Source organism: Crocuta crocuta, unplaced genomic scaffold (genome assembly GCF_008692635.1).
Source record: "Crocuta crocuta isolate KB4526 unplaced genomic scaffold, BGI_CrCroc_1.0 scaffold19, whole genome shotgun sequence".
Classification (NCBI taxonomy): Eukaryota; Metazoa; Chordata; class Mammalia; order Carnivora; family Hyaenidae; genus Crocuta; species Crocuta crocuta.
This window is the reverse complement of record NW_027551565.1, coordinates 3208034-3227978: the sequence shown is the minus strand read 5'-3', so window position 1 is coordinate 3227978 and position 19945 is coordinate 3208034. Positions and strand designations below refer to the sequence as shown.

The 19945-nt window shown below is 36.9% G+C and overlaps 1 protein-coding gene across 1 annotated transcript in view; it reads left to right on the top strand.

Moving 5' to 3' along the window:
• Positions 1 to 19945, top strand: part of PLCH1 (phospholipase C eta 1) — a 204414-nt gene that overhangs the window by 121771 nt on the left and 62698 nt on the right. Inside the window, exons 5-6 of the mRNA XM_077750100.1 lie at positions 8501 to 8630; positions 11442 to 11612. Coding sequence (XP_077606226.1) covers positions 8501 to 8630; positions 11442 to 11612 — 301 coding nt within the window. The remainder of the gene's footprint in view (positions 1 to 8500; positions 8631 to 11441; positions 11613 to 19945) is intronic.

Genomic DNA, 19945 nt, shown 5'->3' with positions numbered 1-19945 from the left:
AAGTTATTATCTTCTCCCAGTCAACTAGAACAAGTTCACAATATTCCAGAGCCTTTCATAAGCCTTGAAGTAGACCAGTGACAGAAATGGGCGTATTTCTTTTTAAATGGTGGCAAAATTCCCCCTTTATTAGATCTTTATGGTTACCTGAAAAATTGCAGTAAGCCTAAAAATACAAAGCTGCATAAAGAAAGGAATAATAATCTTGACCCCTGTGTATCTTTTGCACCTTCTTCTCCAAGGTTACTGATGTTAACAACTTGATGCACACCCTTATCTCTCCCATCCTGTTTTTGAATCAGGGTGTTTGTTTTTCTGTTGTTGAGTTTTAAGAGTTCTGTATATTCTGGATATTAATCACTTATCAGTGTCATGATTTGAAAATATTTTCTTCCATTCTGTTGGTCTTTTAAAAAAAATTTTTTTTAATGTTTTATTTACTTCTAGGAGAGAGAGAGAGAGAGACAACGTGAGCAGGGGAGGGTCAGAGAGAGAGGGAGTCACAGACTAAAACAGGCTGAAGGCTCTGAGCTGGAAGTCAGCACAGAGCCCGATGTGGGGCTTGAACCTACGAACCGCGAGATCATGACCTAAGCGAAAGTCGGACGCTTAACCGACTAAGCCACCCAGGCGCCCCACCATTCTGTTGGTCTTTTTACTTTATTGATAGTGTTCTTGGTGCACAAAATTTTTAAATTTTTCCTTAAGTCCAATTTGTCTCTTTTTTCTAACATTTATTTATTTTTGAGAGAGACAGACAGCACAAGCAGGGGAGGGGCAGAGAGAGAGCAAGACAGAATTTGAAGCAGGCTCCAGGCTCTGGGCTGTCAACTCCGAGCCTGATGAGGGGCTCGAACCCATGAGATCATGACCTGAGATCATGACCTGAGTCGAAGTCAGACACTTAACTAACTAAGCCACCCAGATGCCCCTATCTGTTTTTTCTTTTGCCACCTGTGGTTTGGTGTCATGCTCAAGAAATGATTGCCAAATCTCATGCAGCGAAGATTTTGTTCTCTTTTCTGTTAAAAGTTTTATTGTTTTAGGTCTCATATTTATGTCCTTAATCCATTTGAGTTAATTTTTGTGGATAGTGTTAGGTAATGATCCAGCTTCATTCTCTGGCATGTTGATACCTAAGTTTTCCAGGCCCATTTGTTGAAAAGACTGTCCTTTTTCCATAAAATGGTCTTGGCAGCCTTGTCAGAAATCATGTGACCATAGATGTGAGGGTTTACTTCTGGNGCACAGAGCCCGAGCGGGGCTCGAACCCATGAACCGCGAGATCATGACCCAAGCGAAAGTCGGACGCTTAACCGACTAAGCCACCCAGGCGCCCCAGGGCTTTTTAAATTCTATTGGTTTATATATTTGTCTTCATGCTAATATAATGCTGTTTTGATTGTTGTAGCTTTGAGATAAGTTTTGAAATCAGGAAGTGTGAGTCTTTCAATTTTGTTCTTTTTCAAGATGGTTTGGCTACTCAGAGTCCCTTGGTATTCCATATGAATTTTAGGATGGGTTTTTCTATTTCTGCAGAAAATGTCATTGGGATTTGGATAGAAATTGCATTGAATCTGTCGATTGCTTTGAGTAGTATTGACATTTTAACTAAATTGTCTTCCAATCCGTGAATGTCAGATGTGTTTTCATTTAGTTATGTTTTCTTAACATTTTTTCAGCAATGTTTTGTAGTTTTCACCGTGCAACTTTTTTACCTCCTTTATTCCTAAGTATTTTATTATTTTGATTTGATTGTAAATGAAATTGTTTTTGTAATTCCTTCTCAGATTGTTATTGTTCATATATAGAAATGCAACTGATTTTTGTGTGTTGACTTTGTATCCTGCTACTTTCCTGAATTCATTTATCCTAACAGCTTTTTTTGTGGGTCTTTAAGGTTTTCTATATATAAGATCATATCATCTATACAAACATTATTTTACTTCTTTCCAATTTGGATGCCCTTCCTTCCTTTCTCCTTCCCTCCCTTTGCTTAATTGCTCTGGCTAAAACTTAGTACTGTGTTGAATAAAAATGGTGAAAGCTGTCACCCTTGCCTTGTTCCTGATTTTAGAGGAAAAGCTTTCAGTCTTTCATTATTGAGTATGATATTTACTGTGGGTTTTTTTTTCATATGTGGCTTTTATTATGTGGAGGTAGCTTTGTTTTATTCCTATTGTGTTGAGTGTTTTTATTATGAAAGGGTATTGAATATTGTCACATTTTTTTTCTGTATCAATTGGGATGATCATGTGTTTTTTTCCATCAGTATGTTGATGTGGTATATTACATTAATCTATTCTCATATGTTGAACCATCCTTATATTACAGGAATAAATTCCACTTGGTCATGGTATATAATTCTTTTAATATACTGCTGAATTTGATTTGCTAGTATCTTGTTGAGGATTTTTGCATGACTGTTTATTTAGTCTGTATTTTTGTTTTTGTTGTATCTTTGCCTGGGCTTAGTGTCAGGGTAATGGCAGCCTCTAGAATGAGTTAGGAAATGTTCCCTCCGCTTCAAATTTTTGGGAAATTTTGAGGATTGGTGTTAGTTCTTTTAATGTTTGGTAGAAATCACCAGTGAAGCTATGAAGTTCAAGTATCAAGTTTTCTTTGTTGAGAGTTTTTGATTACTGATTCAAGCACCTTGCTAGTTAGAGATCTATCCACATTTTATATTCTTTGTGATTTAGTCCTTATAGGTTTTGCGTTTCTAGGATTTGTCCATTTCATTTAGGTTATCTGCTTTGTTAGCATGCAATTGTTCATAGTACTCTTTTAAAATCCTTTTTATTTCTGTAGAATTGGTAGTAATGTCTTCACTTTTGTTTCTGATTTTAGTATTGATTTGAATCCTTTCTCTTTTTTTTTTTTTGAAAGAAATCTACTTTTGATTTCATTGATTTTTTTTTTCCTGTTGTTTTCTATCTCCATTTCATTGCTCTTTCCTCCAGTCTTTCTTATTTTCTGCCTTTCTGCTAGCTTTGGCTAGCTTTGCATTTAGTTTGTCTTCTTTTTTCTAGTTCCCTAAGTTGTAAAGCTGATTGTTAATTTGAGATCTTTCTTAAATTTTATATTTCATCTTTAAACACTTACTTATTTTTAATTGAAGTATAGTTGACATACAGTTATAAACATTAGCTTCCAGTGTATTTCTTATTTTTGAATGTAAGCATTTATAGCTATAAATTTCTCCTGTAACACTGTATAAGTTTTAGTATGTTGTGTTTCCCTTTTCATTCATCTTTAAGTATTTTCTAATTTCCTTTTGATTTCTTCTTTGACCCATTGGTTGTTTAAAAGTGTGTTGTGTAACTTCCATAATTTTTTAAATTTTCTAGTTTTCCTTTTGTTATTGATTTTATCATATTGTGGTCAAAGAAGTTACTTTGAATGATATCTATGTTTAAAATTGGATTCTTAGCTATGGCCTACAACATTATCTATCCTGGAAAACGTTCTATGTGCACCAGAGAAGAATGTGTATGCTACTCTTGTTGTTGGTTCAAGTGTTCTATACAAGTCTATTAGACCTAGTTGGTTTATTGTGTTGTTTATGTTCTGTATTTCCTTACCTTCCATGTGGTTTCTCTATCCATTATTGTGAGTAGGGTACTAAATTCTCCAATTATTACTGTAGAACTGTCTACTTCCCCTTCAATTCTGTCAGTTTTTGCTTCATATATTTTGATTTGTCATTAGATGTGTAATAGTTACAATTGTTATCTTTGAACCTTTTATCAATATATACTGTCCTTGTTTATTTCTTAGAAACATTTTTTATTTACAGTTGATTTTGTCTAATATTAGTAGATCCATCTCTGTTTTCTTTTTTTACTATTTGCTTGTAATGTGTTTTTCTGTCATTTCACTCTCAACCTGTTCATGTTTTTGGATCTTAAGTGAATCTCTTGTAGACAGCATACAGTTGGATCATGTGTTTTATTTTTTTATTAAAAAAATTTTTTTAAGGTTTTATTTATTTCTGAGAGAGAGAGAGAGAGAGAGACAGTGTGAGCAGGGGAAGGTGAGAGAGTGAGGGAGACACAGAATCTGAAATAGGGTCCAGGCACTGAGCTGGCTGTCAGCACAGAGCCCAGTGCGGGGCTCAAGTGCATGAACTGTGAGATCATGACCTGAGTGAAGTTGGACGCCCAACCGACTGAGCCACCCAGGCGCCCCTGGATCATGTGTTTTAATCCATTCTACCAATCTCTGTGTTTTGATTAGAGAATTTAATCCATTTACATTTAAAGTCCTTACTGGTAAGGAGGGATTTATTTCTGTCATTGTACTGTTTGCTTTTTATATGTCTTATAACTTTTTTGTCTTTTGTTTCCTGCATTACTGTCTTTTTTTGTTTAGTTGATATTTTTATGGTGAAATTTTAAATTCCTTTCTCATGTCCTTTTATATATATTTTATAGCTCTTTCCTTTATGGTTACCATGGGGATTACATTTAACATCCTAAAGTTATAATACTCTAGTTTGAATTTATACCAACTTAGCTCAATAGCTTTTTGAATTTGAATTTGTTTGTCTGTGTTTACTGGGAGTAGAAAGTTTTCCTGTTTGAATTAACCAGGTTGACAGCTGAGGGATTTCATATTCTGAAAATATGCTATTTGGAAAGCAAGTATACCCCAGAACTGCATAGGGAATAATTTTATAAGAAATATAGAAACAGTTGATGCTTGTGTCAGTGAAGAGAGAAAAGGAAAGAGGAAATTAATGAATAATAAGCTGATGTCAAAAATAGGGATAGTTATGTTGAATCAGAGGACAATTCTCATACACATTTGTCAGGATTTGATAGGGCTGTAGGTAATATTTTAATAACAGAATAACATCCTTGATTGGACGTACATTTAATTACATTAGTTGAGGACAACAGCTTTGGGATATTTATTATTATTACATTACAAATAGACTTGAAAATTTCAACTGTGAATGAATAATAAGAATAATGAATCTTAAGTAGCTGTATGAAAAAAATCAATCCAGTGTAAAATATAATTCAGGTTATTTCTGCGATATGGCCGTGTTTCATGGAGGTAGATTCAGTACTCATATCTCTTAAAAGCAATATAGTGTTGTGTTTAAGGGCTCAGACTAGTATTGCACTGCCTTGGATTTGGCTCCAATTCTGCCATGTATTGTGTAACTTTGGAAAGTAACTTAAACTCTTTTCGCCTCAGAGTCTTTGTCACATGGTGATAATGTTAATGATAGTGTGTGCCTTATGTAGTAGTTGTGTGAAGATCAAAAGAGTTGATGTACACAAGTACTTAGAACACTGTCCAGCACATATTAAACGCTTATAAATAATAGCTAGTATTTTTATTGCTAAAGAGAGGTGAGGACTGGCAAATCTTCTGCTTTCCTCTTCAGATTAAGTCTGAAATCTCAGTGGCCCAGCAGGAAAGCCTCGGCCTTTTTATCCATCAGTCATTCTCCTCTGTGATTTCCCCACCTAATCTCTTGACCCCACAAGGGAAATTATTAACCTCAGGAAGACTTTAGGTAGGTCCTTATGGATGTTGTGAACTGAAGGATTATACCTTCCCTATACATCAGGTGCTCTGCAAACTGTAGCCTATAGGCAGACCTGGCCTATTGCTTTTTTGTAAGTGGTCCTTAGCTGAGAAATGGTTCTCAGTTACTGGGGGAAAAATCAAAAGAAGAGGAATATATTGTGAAATTGTAAAAATTATCTGAAATTCAAATTTCAGTGTCCATAAGTAAACTTTTATTGGAAAATAATGATGCCAATTAAGTTATGTGCTGTCTATAACCACTTTTGTGTCACAATAGCAGAACTGAGTAGTTGCAGTTGAGACCTGCAAAGCCTAAAATATTTACTATCAGATCTTTTCCAGAATAAGTTTGCCCAATCCTATGGTAAATACTACCATTCAATACTTTACAGTTTCCTATAACCTTTTGATAGAAAATTCTAGGCCATAACTTTTCATTCAGTTTTTACTTTCCCAGTTTTTCTTTGCAGAATGATTGTTTCTCTTCTTAAACTCACCCTGTATAATGATGTGAATCATTAATTTAGAGCTTTCTTGAGTACTCACATCTTAATTATGAAGAAGAGCTTTAAGATATCAGAATACTTTTACCTGTAATTGTATACCATGTGTCCTGTTACTGGGAGAGAATGGTTTTTCCTTTCATAGAATCTTAAGAGTTGGAAGGGACTTCAACTCTCAGTTGTGTTCTAGTTGTGTTCACTGAAGAAATGGAAGGACCAAGAAGTGCCATAAGTGACCCACTGTCACAGTGCCAGGTCAACAGAATCAAGACTAGTGTATATTTCTCAGTTGGATTCTACCTCTGTGTCTTACCAGTCCTATATTCCCTAAATCAATTGTCAAGGCCAGTTTCTATGTTGACACTGAAGGCCTTGCAGACACAGGCCTACCCTTAGGGTTTGTTCTGGCAGAATAGTCATACTTAGGGTTTGCTTGACCTTGTGTCTTCTCTGGAGAAATCTTTGAGAGACTTTTGTAAGGAAGTCTAAAATAAAAGGAAGAAAATAAGACTGCTGTTAAACTCATTTCATCACTTCTGTGAACACAGAGCAGTGTCCACAGTCAAAAGAAATAGAGATGGATGGGTGCTGTGTGTCCAGGAAACAGAAAAAAATAATGAGATTCAGGTATTTATTAATAATTGGGCCAATGTTTCACTCTTCTGATTCTTGAGTTATTTTTATCCTAGCCCTGTGTCACCGGTTAACTTCCAAGTGTCATAATGTATAATGAGGTCCTCCCTGAACTCTATGAGAAGTTGAATTAGAAAGAGCTGGGCTGGTTATTTTCCAATGTTATAAAGAAAACAAATTGTGAAACAAGATATTTATAGTATTTAGGTATTTAACATTAGAAGAAGTAAGACTTTATGGTTGTTTTTAATTCCTGAGGTCCAGTCTCTTACAATCATAATTTGAATTGCCTAAGAAATGTAAATGTGCTATGTTATTTACTGTTAGTACTTTAACTTAACATGAAAATCAGTTTGATATCAACTGCTTGATAGGCAATTATCAATTTCCCCCTCTCTCACCTACTCTCATTCGCCTATTTGTTCGTTTTAAACTTAATGCCTTCCCTTACTTTGATTTTCTGGTTTCTTTCCACCACTTTTATTCCCCTTCAAATTTTGAAGCTCAGTTTGGTTTTCTAAGTCTATACATGATTCCTGCATTCTGCAATTTGCCCCCAATAACTATGAATCATCCATTTTTTAAAAAGTATTTATTTTGAGAGAGAGAGAGTATGAGAGAGGGAGAAAGCATGTGAACTGGGGAGGGAGAGAGAGAGAGAATCTGGAGCAGCTCTGTGCTGTAATGGCATGGGGCTCAATCCCTCGAACCCTGAGATCCTGACCTGAGGTGAAATCAATAGTTAGATGCTTGACTAACTGAATACCCCAGGCGCCCCTTGAATCATTCATTATTTTTTTTTTCTAATCACCCATTGGTTAGCATTGGTTACCATTTATTCTGCTTCTTCATAATGTGAAACAGCCCAAGAGTCATTCCCCCTGAGGGATTTTTTTTAAAACTTCAGGTCACTTGATGTAAATCTTCTGTTTCTAAACTCAGCCTCATGCCTTCAGTCACTGAATATCCGACCTGCATTTTGAGCATAATCTCTAACATATGAGGCTTACTTTTGATTTAGAAATTTGAGGCTGTTAGGTAAGAATCTTCAAAGCTAGTAATAAAAAGATGAATATAGCATAGAGACAGATCTTCTGTATAGGACACAAGAATACTAGACTAGGTTTCCAAAAATTTGGATCTCTTAGAAATTTATCCTTAGCAAATTTCTGCTGGGATGCTGGAGGCCCTGGGGAGCCTGGTGAGATTGAGCCCTGCACTGGGCTCTGCACTGACATTGTGGAGCCTACTAGGGATTCTCTCTCTCCCTCTCTCTCTGCCCCTACTCTGCTTGCTCTCTCTTTCTCTAAATAAATAAACATTTTTAAAAAACTTCTCCTTCTCCTCTAGTTTTATATCCTCATCTCAACAATGAGGAGATCGAACTAGACAGTTTCTAAATATAGGATTGGACTGAGAAAAGGGAACTGAAAAAATTATCCAGTGTGGGGTATTGTGAAGGTAAAAACTAAATGGAAGGTCATAGAGGAGGAAGATAAGGCCTAAATTTGGCATATTTGAGGTTTCATCACATCATATTCCTTAATGGATTGTATAAAAATGTGTGAGTTAAAGAAACTCCCAAAGGAACTTGGTTTGACTCTCATTTCAAAGTGAAGGGAACCCCCTCCCAGCACCCACCCCTGTTGCCTGTTGTCACTGTTAGCAGATCACTAGCCCCTGGATTGCAGGCAGGGCCTCCTCAAAAGAATTTCTTCTCAAGTTCTGTGTTAGTGATAAATGTCCTTGGGAGTATTCTGTGAGAGAGCAGTTTTTATTTTCATGAAAAGAAAGTGTTTCTCTTGACCTTTCTTCATGTGGGTGAAGCAGACCTTTGAGGAAGCTGATAAGAATGGTGATGGCTTATTGAATATTGAAGAGATACACCAATTGATGCATAAACTGAATGTGAATCTGCCCCGGAGAAAAGTCCGACAAATGTTTCAGGTATGTTTTCATAAGTGGATTGGCCTCATGTAAAATATACGTTGTAGGTTATTGATGTTCTTAGATATTTCAAAGGCTATTTTGTTATGTTGGAAGTTGATATTACCTGCTCTGTAGTGTTTTATTTTTCTTTTAGGAAAAGAGGGGTGCTTTGGGGCACCTGGGTGGTTCAGTTGGTTGAGCGTCCAACTTCGGTTCAGGTCATGATCTCACGGTTCGTGGGTTCAAGCCCTGCATCGGACTCTGCTGACAGCCAGCTCAGCGCCTGGAGCCTGCTTCAGATTATTTGTCTCCCTTTCTCTCTGGCCCTCCCCTGCTCACGCTGTCTCGGTCTCTCTCAGAAATAAATAAAACATTAAAAAAAAAAGAGGGGTGCTTTGTTTCATGAAGGAAAAAAAAAGACTTCCTAAACTCAGCATGTATCCACAGTGTCACTTCCTAAAATGCTTTTTTATTGTTGCTCTTTTCAGAGAGTAATTATAAGTACTTTACCTGGCACTTAGATACTGGAGCAAACTCCATGAAGTCCCTGCGAGAGGATAACATCTCATGTGCCTACCTCACAGAGCTCTTGTGAGGATCAGAATAAAGACTTAGTAACATGAAAAACCAGCACTTATTGAAGGCCTCAAGAGGCTCTATTTCATTTTAGAGGAGTTTCAGATTTAAAATCGTGATGCTTAGAAGTGCTACATCACCTCTACCATTTAGGGAGCTCTCCAGAAGTTCATTCAACTGCCTGTTGGTATTAGATGACATGCTTTTTCCTTGATGGTCAGTCCTTAAGGAAAATCCTTGAGCACAGACTTATTCTGTGGCACCCAGCTGGGATTGTACTTCGTCTTCCATCTAAGGTGCAGAAGTGAGCTCTGTTAAGTGGGTGCAAAGACAATGTTAGGTTATAAGTAATAGTTAATATACTAATTTAGGAAGTGCTCTTATTTGGAGATAAGGCATACCCACAATTCATGTTTTGCAATAATTTTCTTTTCTAAGTGGTATTTTGTATCTAGGTGATATTTTGTACCTATAAGAATAAGCAGAGGGTTGATATTTTATGATAGATAATGTGTTGTGTTTCTTTTGTTTTCTAACCATTTGTTCTTAGAGGTGGTAAGGGCAGAAATGACATGAGGGATGAGTTGTGGTAAGGAATGGTGGAGGCTGGCTCCATTCTGTGACCTCTAACAGTGGGCCTGTTCTTGGGAAACTCTTGGCTGGACATGGTTTGCAGTGAAAGGAGCTTGCTCCTGATGCACTGGAGAACATAAGAAAAAGGAAAGAAGATGAAGGAATATTCCATAGAAGGAACTTGGAGATGAAGTGAGGGACTTTGGAGGGGGAATGGGTTGTCACAAATAGAGTGAACTGTCCTTCAACTATATGGAAAGGTTTGCCATGTTCCGGGTACTCCCTGTGACATCTTACCTTTGTCCTGTTGTGAGCCCCACACTCCCATCTGTTCCTTTCCATAGAAAATGCTCATTGTACTGAACAGTAGCTGCTGATTAAATAAGAGGGGCCAAGCTTAAAGAGAAAGGCAAAGTCTATAGTCGCAAAAATAATGATGTTGGGAGTACTTTTTGGAAGTAAGATAAAGGAATAACACAAGCTATTGATCTATTTTTACTTCTATGTTTTCCTCCTTCAGACACCTTTTTATGTGGGTATTTTATAGACCATTCTCCTTCTACTTTTAAAAGGACAGAAGGCAACAGCACTCTGCTCTGCAATGAAACTGTATGATTTAAATATTGGCTAAAGTGTGTGCTCATAATTGTCCCAAAGCTAACAAAGTTTTTTTAAAAATCTATTTTTTATAAACACATTGACTTTCAAAGCTATGTTTAAAACCCCCTATGTTTGAGTATATGTCATAAAACCAATGCATTTCAAGATACCATTCATTCCCTGTCAGTTTTGGTTTAGTTCATTTAAAATGAAGATCATGTAAACAGATTCATTGCTCATAACATATCCCCAGCAATTTTAGTGTTTTCTGACAAATTCAGCCAATCAGAAGGGAGATACATGTTGAAAGTTTCTTGCTCAATAATTACTAGAAACAAATAACTTCAATAGAATCCACTCTAAATGGATTTTCAGACGTCTGTGGAGAGCAAACAAGCAGGTATCAATGATCCTGATGGCTATAAGAGCAATAAGCTACCTTTGTTAAATTAAGAGAGATTCTGTTATATTTAAAAATTATATTTGATTGAATTACAGTTCAGAGGCTGGTTAGAGACTGATATTTTCATAATGTGTTAGATATTTTTTTCTCTTTTGTTCATGATTTGTCTTCTCCAAGGTTTCTTTTTCATTAGTTTCTTCAAAAGATGAGCTTTTCATTTAATTGCTCTCCCTTTGATGATAGACCTATTTGTTTCTTATTTCATTGTTTTTTGCTTCTGTTTATAATTTTTCCTTATATTTTCTCTGGCTTATTTTTTCTAGCTTTTTGAGTTGAATTATTATCTTATCTGTTTTTAATCTACTTTGCTTTCTAATAGGTTGAAAACTTCATTTCCCTCTCATTACTTTCCTTTTTAAAGCTTTCTTTGTTGGTTTATAAATTTACTGTGATCAGAGAAAATGGTTTTTATAAGGTTGATTCTTTATAACATAAAACTTTTTTGTGGCATAATAGTCAGTTTTTAAATCGATCCATGTGTGCTTTAAGAGAATGTGTTTACCATTTGTGAAATGTGTTTTAGCCTTTTTATAGTAAACATTATTTCTCAGTATCTCAGTACTGAATTTCCTATTTCAAACTCTCATACTGCCTTGTTTATTCTATGCGTCTTTCAGGAAGCTGATACAGATGAGAATCAGGGAACTCTGACATTTGAAGAATTCTGTGTTTTTTACAAAATGATGTCATTGAGACGGGACCTTTATTTGTTGCTCTTGAGCTACAGTGACAAGAAAGATCACCTAACTGTGGAAGAACTAGCTCAGTTTTTGAAGGTGGAACAAAAGGTATCATTAGACTGTCAAATTACGTGTTTACTTAGAAATATTTATGAATATACAGGTTTCTGCTGATGTTGGATATAGGAATACCTTATTTTTAGGATAGATGGGTAAATATCACAATTCCATGCAAAAAAAAATCTTATTTATGAGTTATTTATAACATGTTTCTAGCAGCTCTTAAGAGGGAGTGATAAATCGAACACTTGTGTAATATTTTACCTAAAATATGTTGAGTATAGAAATGCATGTTTTTCCACAAAGTAGTGGATGTTAACTCATGTGTTTCATTTTAGATGAATAGTTATGTTTTCTTTATACTAATAATGCAGGTAGGTATTTGTTAACTATGACATAATTATTTTTTTAAACTTTTAAAAAATGTTTATTTATTTATTTTGAGAGAGAGAGAGAACACATGTTCATATGTGTGCAAGCAGAGCAGGGGCAGAGAGAGAAGAATCCTAAAACAGGGTCCACACTTTGCGCACAGAGCCTGACATGGGGCTTGAACTCGTGAACCATGAGGTCATGACCTGAGCTGAAATCAAGAGTCAGTTGCTTAGCCAACTGAGTCAGCCAGGTGCTCCAACTATGACATAATTTTTAGCTAGCAATATAGTAATTCATTGATAACTGATAGGAAATTGACATTTGATTATGTGAGAAGAAATTAAGCCCTGATTAGCAAACAGAATCCCAAAATATATTTAAAACAAGACCTTTTAATTTTAATTCTATGTAGGCTGAATTGTGGTCAACAAGGCTGGTCTTCTCATACTACTCGTTTTTTTATATTTAAGTTCTGTTTCTCACTAAATTAAAAGAATAAGTGATGGGAGGGGGTTAGCTTTATTGAGTTGTACTTGACCAATAAAAACTGTATATGTTTGAGGTATACAATGTATGGTTTTGATATAATGTATACATTGTAAAATTACTACAATCAATTGAATTAACATATTCATTACCTCACACAGTTCTGATTTGTGTGTGTGTGTGGTGAGAACACTTAAGATCAACTATCTTATGGAAGTATTATTTACTGTGGTCACCATGCTTTACATTAGATCTCTAGAATTTCTTCTTCCTGCATAATTGAACTTTTGTATTTTTGACCAGTTCCCCGCAGTCCCTGTCAACTGACACTCTACTCTGTTTTCATGATTTTGACTTTCTTAGATTCCACTTATCAGTTAGATCATGCAGCATTTGTCTTTCTGTGTCATTTCACATAGCATAATGTCCTCTAGGTTTCAAACACGTCACAAATGGTGGGAATTATTTAATCAATCATGCCTACAAAATGAGACCTCTACCAAGACCCCTAAACCATGAGGTTTGGAGCGCTTCTGGGTTGGTGAAGCTACGTGCACGGACTGGGAAGGGGAAAGGGTGTGCCCTGAGAGGGCACAGAAGCTCTGAACACTTCCCCTCATAATTGCCATATGTATTTCTTCATTTGGCTGTTCATGAGTCGTACACTTTGTAGTAAACCAGTTCTACAGTTCTGCTAAATAAAGTACTTTTCTGAGTTCTGGGAGTCATTCTAGTGAATTATGGGAACTGACCGAGTCTTTTCCTTAACTAAACTCTAGATAGGCTTTTCTGAGTCCTTTTTTGACTAGGCCTCTAGTTCCCCAAATGGCATTTTCCATGAAATAGTCATATATTTAAATGCTTTGAAAGTTGTGGCTTAATTTCAGAATTAATCAAAGGTAGCCATTTTGGGGAGGAAAAAAGGATGTAAAGTTGTGCATATTATTTATTTCATTAAAAAATTTTTTGGGGGCGCCTGGGTGGCTTAGTCGGTTAAGCGTCCGACTTTCGCTTAGGTCATGATCTCGCGGTTCGTGGGTTCGCGCCCCGCGTCGGGCTCTGTGCTGACTGCCAGCTCAGAGCCTGGAGCCTGTTTCAGTCTGTGACTCCCTCTCTCTCTGACCCTCCCCTGCTCACGCTCTCTCTCTCTCTCTCTCTCTCTCTCTGCTAGAAATAAATAAAACATTAAAAAAATTTTTTTTGTTAATGTTTATTTTTGAGAAAGAGAGAGAGAGAGACAGAGTGAATGGAATAGGGGCAGAGAGAAGGAGGAACAGAATCCGAAGCAGGCTCCTGGCTCCTAGCTGTCAGCACAGAGCCTGATGCTGGACTCGAACTCACAAACTGCGAGATCATGACCTAAGCTAAAGTCGGATCCCTTACCGACTTAGCCACCCAGGTGCCCCACTCGTGCATTTTAAAATAGTGAAAAATTGGACACAATCTAAATCTGTAGCATGAGAGTCATTGGTTAAGAGTTTTGTAGGATTTTGAATTTTATTTTTAATTTTTTTTTTTAATGTTTTATTTATTTTTAGGAGAGAGAGAGAGAGAGACAGCGTGAGCAGGGGAGGGTCAGAGAGAGAGGGAGTCACAGGCTGAAACAGGCTCCAGGCTCTGAGCTGGCAGTCAGCACAGAGCCTGACGCGGGGCTCGAACCCACGAACTGCGAGATCATGACCCAAGCGAAAGTCGGACGCTTAACCGACTAAGCCACCCAGGCGCCCCAGGATTTTGAATTTTAAAATGGGATTTTCACAATGGAACAAATTAGAGTCAATTTGACCATTCATATGGCAGCAATTCATTCATTTCTGATGGCATAAGATTGGTGTAGACAACAGAGTATTCAACTTTTACAGATTTACTCAGTTGTGAAATAAAATATCACTGCTGGCCATATGTGTTGTCAAAGATTATCTGAAGTCAAATATTGGCCCACGGGTCAGATTTTTATTTCACCGAAGCTCTCTGGAAATTGAATTTATACTTTGACAGGTCCAAATGCTGTTTGATTATGTCTTTCATTTTTAAAACATGTATGTGCTAAGGGAAATTCTGTCTTTTATATCCATGAAGAAGTCCCAATTAGAAGAGACCAGCTGGCTGACATTTCTCTTTCATTGCTTCCTTGAAACCACAGATAAAGATCACCATATCCACTAGCTTGTGATTCCAAAGTAGGAGGTTTGGTTGAGGTTTTTGGTTTCATTTTCCCCCCTGTGTTTGCCAAAAGGCAATCTTTGTCTCCTTCAGATTTACTATCCCTTTACTGGCACTGGGGCAGAATGTGTTTTGTGTTCAATGCTTTTTCAGAGTTTTGGTTCAAGAGCTATAATTGGATTTTATTCCCCCATCCCCCTTGACAAGCCTTTCTTAACAAGCCTCTACTTTCTTTCTATCCTTTTGTTTCTTGTGGCTTGAGGCGAGAGGAAGAGAAGGCAAAACTATTGAAGCATCCTTAGATGCTGAGAGTCTGAAAATCCAGCTAGCTGTTTCTGAGCACAAAGCGTATCTCCATGGATAAGCCAAAAGCAGATTTCTGTTAATGCATCACTTTCATCTGAAATATGCATATGGGTGGTTAATTCCAGGGGAATTTTCAGAGCTTTATTGATCTCATGCTGGAGGGCCCTCTTCTTATTGTAACTGTTTTTCTGACATAGATCTATACATTATCTAATTGTGGCGCTTGTAATAGGTGCCCTTTTTGTGTCTTTAATCGCTCTGATAAAATATTCCCTTGATTCTTCTAATCCAATTACCAGTGTTGTTTGTACCATCTCCCTTCATTATCCTTTACTGAATCCAGAATGATTTCATGAGATTCACTGTCATTCTAACCATACCTCTCTATGAGAAATACTTATAAACTCTTCTTTGCTTATAACTACCCCCTTTAGGTAGTTTGTTTTATTTTTTAATGCATTTTCTTCATCATAAAAGCATTCCTTTAAGAGTCATTCCTGAGTTTCTGTTCATTTACTTAATTATTCACAGTTGAAGCAATTGAGAGACTTTTCAGAGTAATTACATCTTGTAATATTTTTGCAGCCTTTAATATAGTTCCCCAAATGGCATTTTCCATGAAATAGTCATATATTTAAATGCTTGAAAGTTGTGGCTAAATTTCAGAATTAGTCAGAGGTAGCCATTTTGGGGAGGAAAATTCTTACTTACTCAGTTGAAAACCAAAGGGCCATTCACTGAGAGGTGTTTCTCCACTCCCTTCTGAAATTAACCAAAAATACAGGAAAGAGACTTTTTCTTCTGTATAAATCTGTGGAGACAAAGAGATAGGGGAGGGCACAGGAACAACAAAATCTTGAAATTTGTCTGATTTAAAGCAGACCCCAGAGCACTGAAACTCAAGCCCACAGAGCAGGAAACCACAAAGCAATTTCATTAGTCAAAGGGAACCCCGGAAAAGCTCAAGAATTGAAGTCATGTGATGGTCTTGAAAATAGAAGGTGAGAAGGTGTCAAAAACCAAGCACTGGTTGGAAGTAGGGCTCTAGATCCTCTCTCCTACCCCTTGCAGCAGAAACTGTCCCTCCGCTGTCCTGGCATAAAAGTGAAAGTCAGAACTGGAGAAAGATAGTCCAGAAGGGTCTCTCTAGACTGAGGCATACCAGGCACATCTGAGTACTGAAAACATGGGGATTGTGGTAGATAGTCTGTGAAGACGGCTGTTGTAATTCTCCTATTCCTATATGCACGCCCCTTGGTGAGGCGACTTTGCCTCTCCTCCCATCAAGAAGTGGACTCTGTTTTCTTGCCCCTTTAATCTTGGCTAGCTCTGGGATTTGGTTTGACTAATAGACTGTAGCAGACATGATGTACAAAGAACCTAGGCCTCCGAGAGCCTTGACGATTCCACTCTTGCCTTGTTGGAATTGTGTGACTACCCTGTGAGGAAACCAGGGCAGGGTTTTGTGGATGAGACACTACTCAGAGAAAGAGGCCCAGGACCAACAGCCAGCACCAACCAAGATAATGTGAGTGAGGCCCCCTTAGACACTGAGCTGTAGTCTGGGGATCAGGTGCCTAAACGCACTTGAATAGTCGCTAGGCGAGAACAGCAAAATAACTGTCCAGCCAAAGCCAGTCCCACTTGCCTTCCTGCACAAATCTGATTTTTAAAGAAGTGGTTGTTATTTCAAGTTTCTATGTTTTGGGTGGCTAGTTTCAGAGCAATAGGTAATGAGTACAAGGACGAAGTGAATGTCTGTGCACTGAAGTGAGAGAACCAGAACGCTCTTCTAACACTCTGCTCCCAGGTTCTATAGGGAAAATTACAGGTAGGAAATGGGAGACTATGATAAGCTAGAGTGGGTTGGATAGTGGCCCCAGAGGATAAGTCCAAATCCTAACTCCCGGTACCCTGAGTGTAACCTTATTTGGAAATAGGGTCTTTGTAGACATAATTAAATCAAGGATGTTGAGATGAGGTCATGCTAACTTTAGAGTGGACCCTAAATCCAGTGATGAATGCTGTTGTAAGTGGCAGAAAAGAAGATCTCAGAAGATGGCCATGGAGGTAGAGACTGTACTTATGAAGCCCCAAGCCATGGAATGCCACAGTTTGCCAGCAGCCACCAGATGTAAGGAGAGGGGCATGGAACAGATTCTCCAGAGGGAACCAACTCTACCCACACCTGGAATTTGGACTTCTGGTCTCTAGAACTATGAGAGAATAAACTTCTATTGTTCTAAGCCAAGTTGGTGCTAATTTGTTATAGCAGTCCTAGGAAACTAATAGACCAGCCCCAGGAGGACTCCCAAAATCTGAAAATATATACATCAGACATCTAATAAAATAGTTCAGCCAGGGAATTCTACAGTGAGGCCCCCCAGTCACTGAGCTCTGCTTGTGAATACAGAGCTTCCAACCAATTTATTACTGACTTGATTTTAAATACATTTTTCAATAGCTAATTTTGAAGATGAGTTTTAAATAGCCAAGGCTTACCACGTGTTTGAGGAAATACTACACTACAAAAATCAGAGGCCAAGGCAAACAAATTACACTGAGAAACTTGGAGGAAATAGAGGCAATGCAAGGAAATTTTAAAAACTACCATTAACATCAGAGTGATGAAACACAAAATTGCAGCCATGAAGCAAGTGCAGTATGCTATGGGAAAAGATGGTTCTGAGGAAGAAAAGAGCAGAGAACTAAACTGAATAAATGGCTTAGAAGATAAAGAGAAAATTGCCCATAAAATAGAACAAACAGAAATGAAAAATAGAAAGAGAACATAAGGAAATTAGTGGATTGAATCAGAAAGTACACTCTCTGAATAAATTAGAGTTACAGAAAAAGGTAAGAAAAAATAGCAGGGAGATTATAAAATAAATAATACAAAAAAATGACTAGCATGGAAAGATAGAACTCCCTCAACTGGCAGGGCCACTTGGTGCTAAGCGCATTGAATGTAAAAAGATGCACACAGAGACAAATGATAATGAAATTTCACAATGCCAAGGAGAGAGTGAAACCCTAAAAGTTTGCAGAAAAAAAGAGGGAAAAATGCACTGATCCAGTTAATGAGCAAAGGCGGGTCCTATAAAAGGAGTACTTTCAGTATGGCATCAGACTTCTCAATAGCAACTCTGGAAACCAAAAACATAGGAGCAATGATTTCTGACTTAGAATTTTCTACCTGGTGAATCTGTCAACCAAACGTGCATGCAGAAGAACACACACACGGAAGAACACAGAAACACAAGCAAGAAATAAATAATTTACTTTCCAAGTGCTCTCTGATGAGTGTGACAGAATGAAGTCAGAACAAAACCTGAATAAAGTGCTGGAACCCCAGCAGCCTGGAAGAAGGATGACCTTTATAGGAAATAAAACATTGGAATTCATGAATTGTTTGTTGCCTTTGGTAACTGAGACACCATTAGCATTGTGAGGAAGAATTTATGAGATGACACTAAAAATTCACCAAATGGGTAGAAATAGCAGCAATTACAAATTGAAAAAAATATATGTAAGAAACACGATCATTATACAATAGACTCAATGTCCCAACATTTGCATAATCAGAATAATTCAACACTGAATAGTAATTAAATAAAAAAATTAAGGTATAACTATCCTAGGTGAAGGGGTAGAGGAGAAAGTTTTGCTGGCCCAAACAAGCTGAAGTTTTTGTCCAATACAATAAAAGCATCCATAGATAATGCATAAGGTGTATAAAAACAGAAAATAGCATCATTAACAAACAATTCAGAATTTAAAGACTCCTTCCAACAGAAATACGTAGAAATGTTGACATTATTTTTCTTGGAGAGTGGTTGTCCATATGAAAAGGGGGAATTCTGCTTTCAATCATATGCTTAGTTTTGACTTATTTATGAATATATATGACTTTGATAAAAATAAATTGAAAAGAGTTTAGCAATATTAAAATTCTCTGCAAATTATGATTTTGGGTTTGGTGTGCTTTGGGAATCATAGCTATAAGAAATCTAATTATTTACTTCTGACTTTGTTTTGAAATTCATACTCACTGTCAAAACTTCCCCAGATAACTTTACAAGAAGTCTGAGGAAAAAATGTTAGTATCAGAATACTAGTATGTTATATGGAGGTCTATGACTTTGGTTTCTTCAACTAGTCCACTTAAAGTGGATTGGATTGGCCTTTAATATGAGGGCCAGTTAGTCTTTTTTGGATGAAATTAGAGTATGATAGCAAACTAGGACAAGAGAATGGAATCCAACCTGGAATAATCAAAGAAGTCAAATTATAGTAACTGACTTGATGGTTTAAAGCATCTCAAAAATTAAGATTTAGGAGTTTCAGCTGTGTTGAAAAAGCAATAAGTTTTGAAAGTAAGCATTTCAATTTTTCAGTAGAAATGAAGAAAGCCACCCAGAGACATATAATAATGTATATAGGTATACATAGGTATAATGCAAAAGAAAAGGCTTTGAATATGAAGTCAGAAGAATGAAATTTGAACTTGGTTTTGCCTCCTCTCAGTTTTGTGACTTTGAGATAGCAAACCTTTTCTAGCATAAATTTGCATATTTTAAAATGGAGATAAAAACAGCAAGTCTATGAGACTGTTGTAAGAACTATTTAAGATTTTATGTGTAAAAGCTCTTTATAAACTGCACAGCATTGACTGCATTACATAAATGTAAAGGATCATTATTAAATCCAGGGTTTTTAAAGCAGTCTTTGCACCAGTTGCCTGGTACAGTAATAAGAGTCCTTCACGTTGGAAACAGCAAGTGGCTCAGATATTGAAAGCAAACAAAACTTTCAAATGAGCTCCATGAGAAATAGGAGTAGAGTAGGGAGAAGTTCTTTTCTGTTTCACCTTATTAACTATATGACATAGGGAGCAAACCAAAGGGGAAAGGAATAGTAAAGAGCATTAACCCATGCTGAACCTTCTTTGGTACAGTAGAATTTCACAGTAGCTTTTTAAGTAAGGTCTGAAAAATTCAGTTTCGTAAATGCAGGAGTTTGCTATTGGGGAGTTAATTAAATTAGGCCAG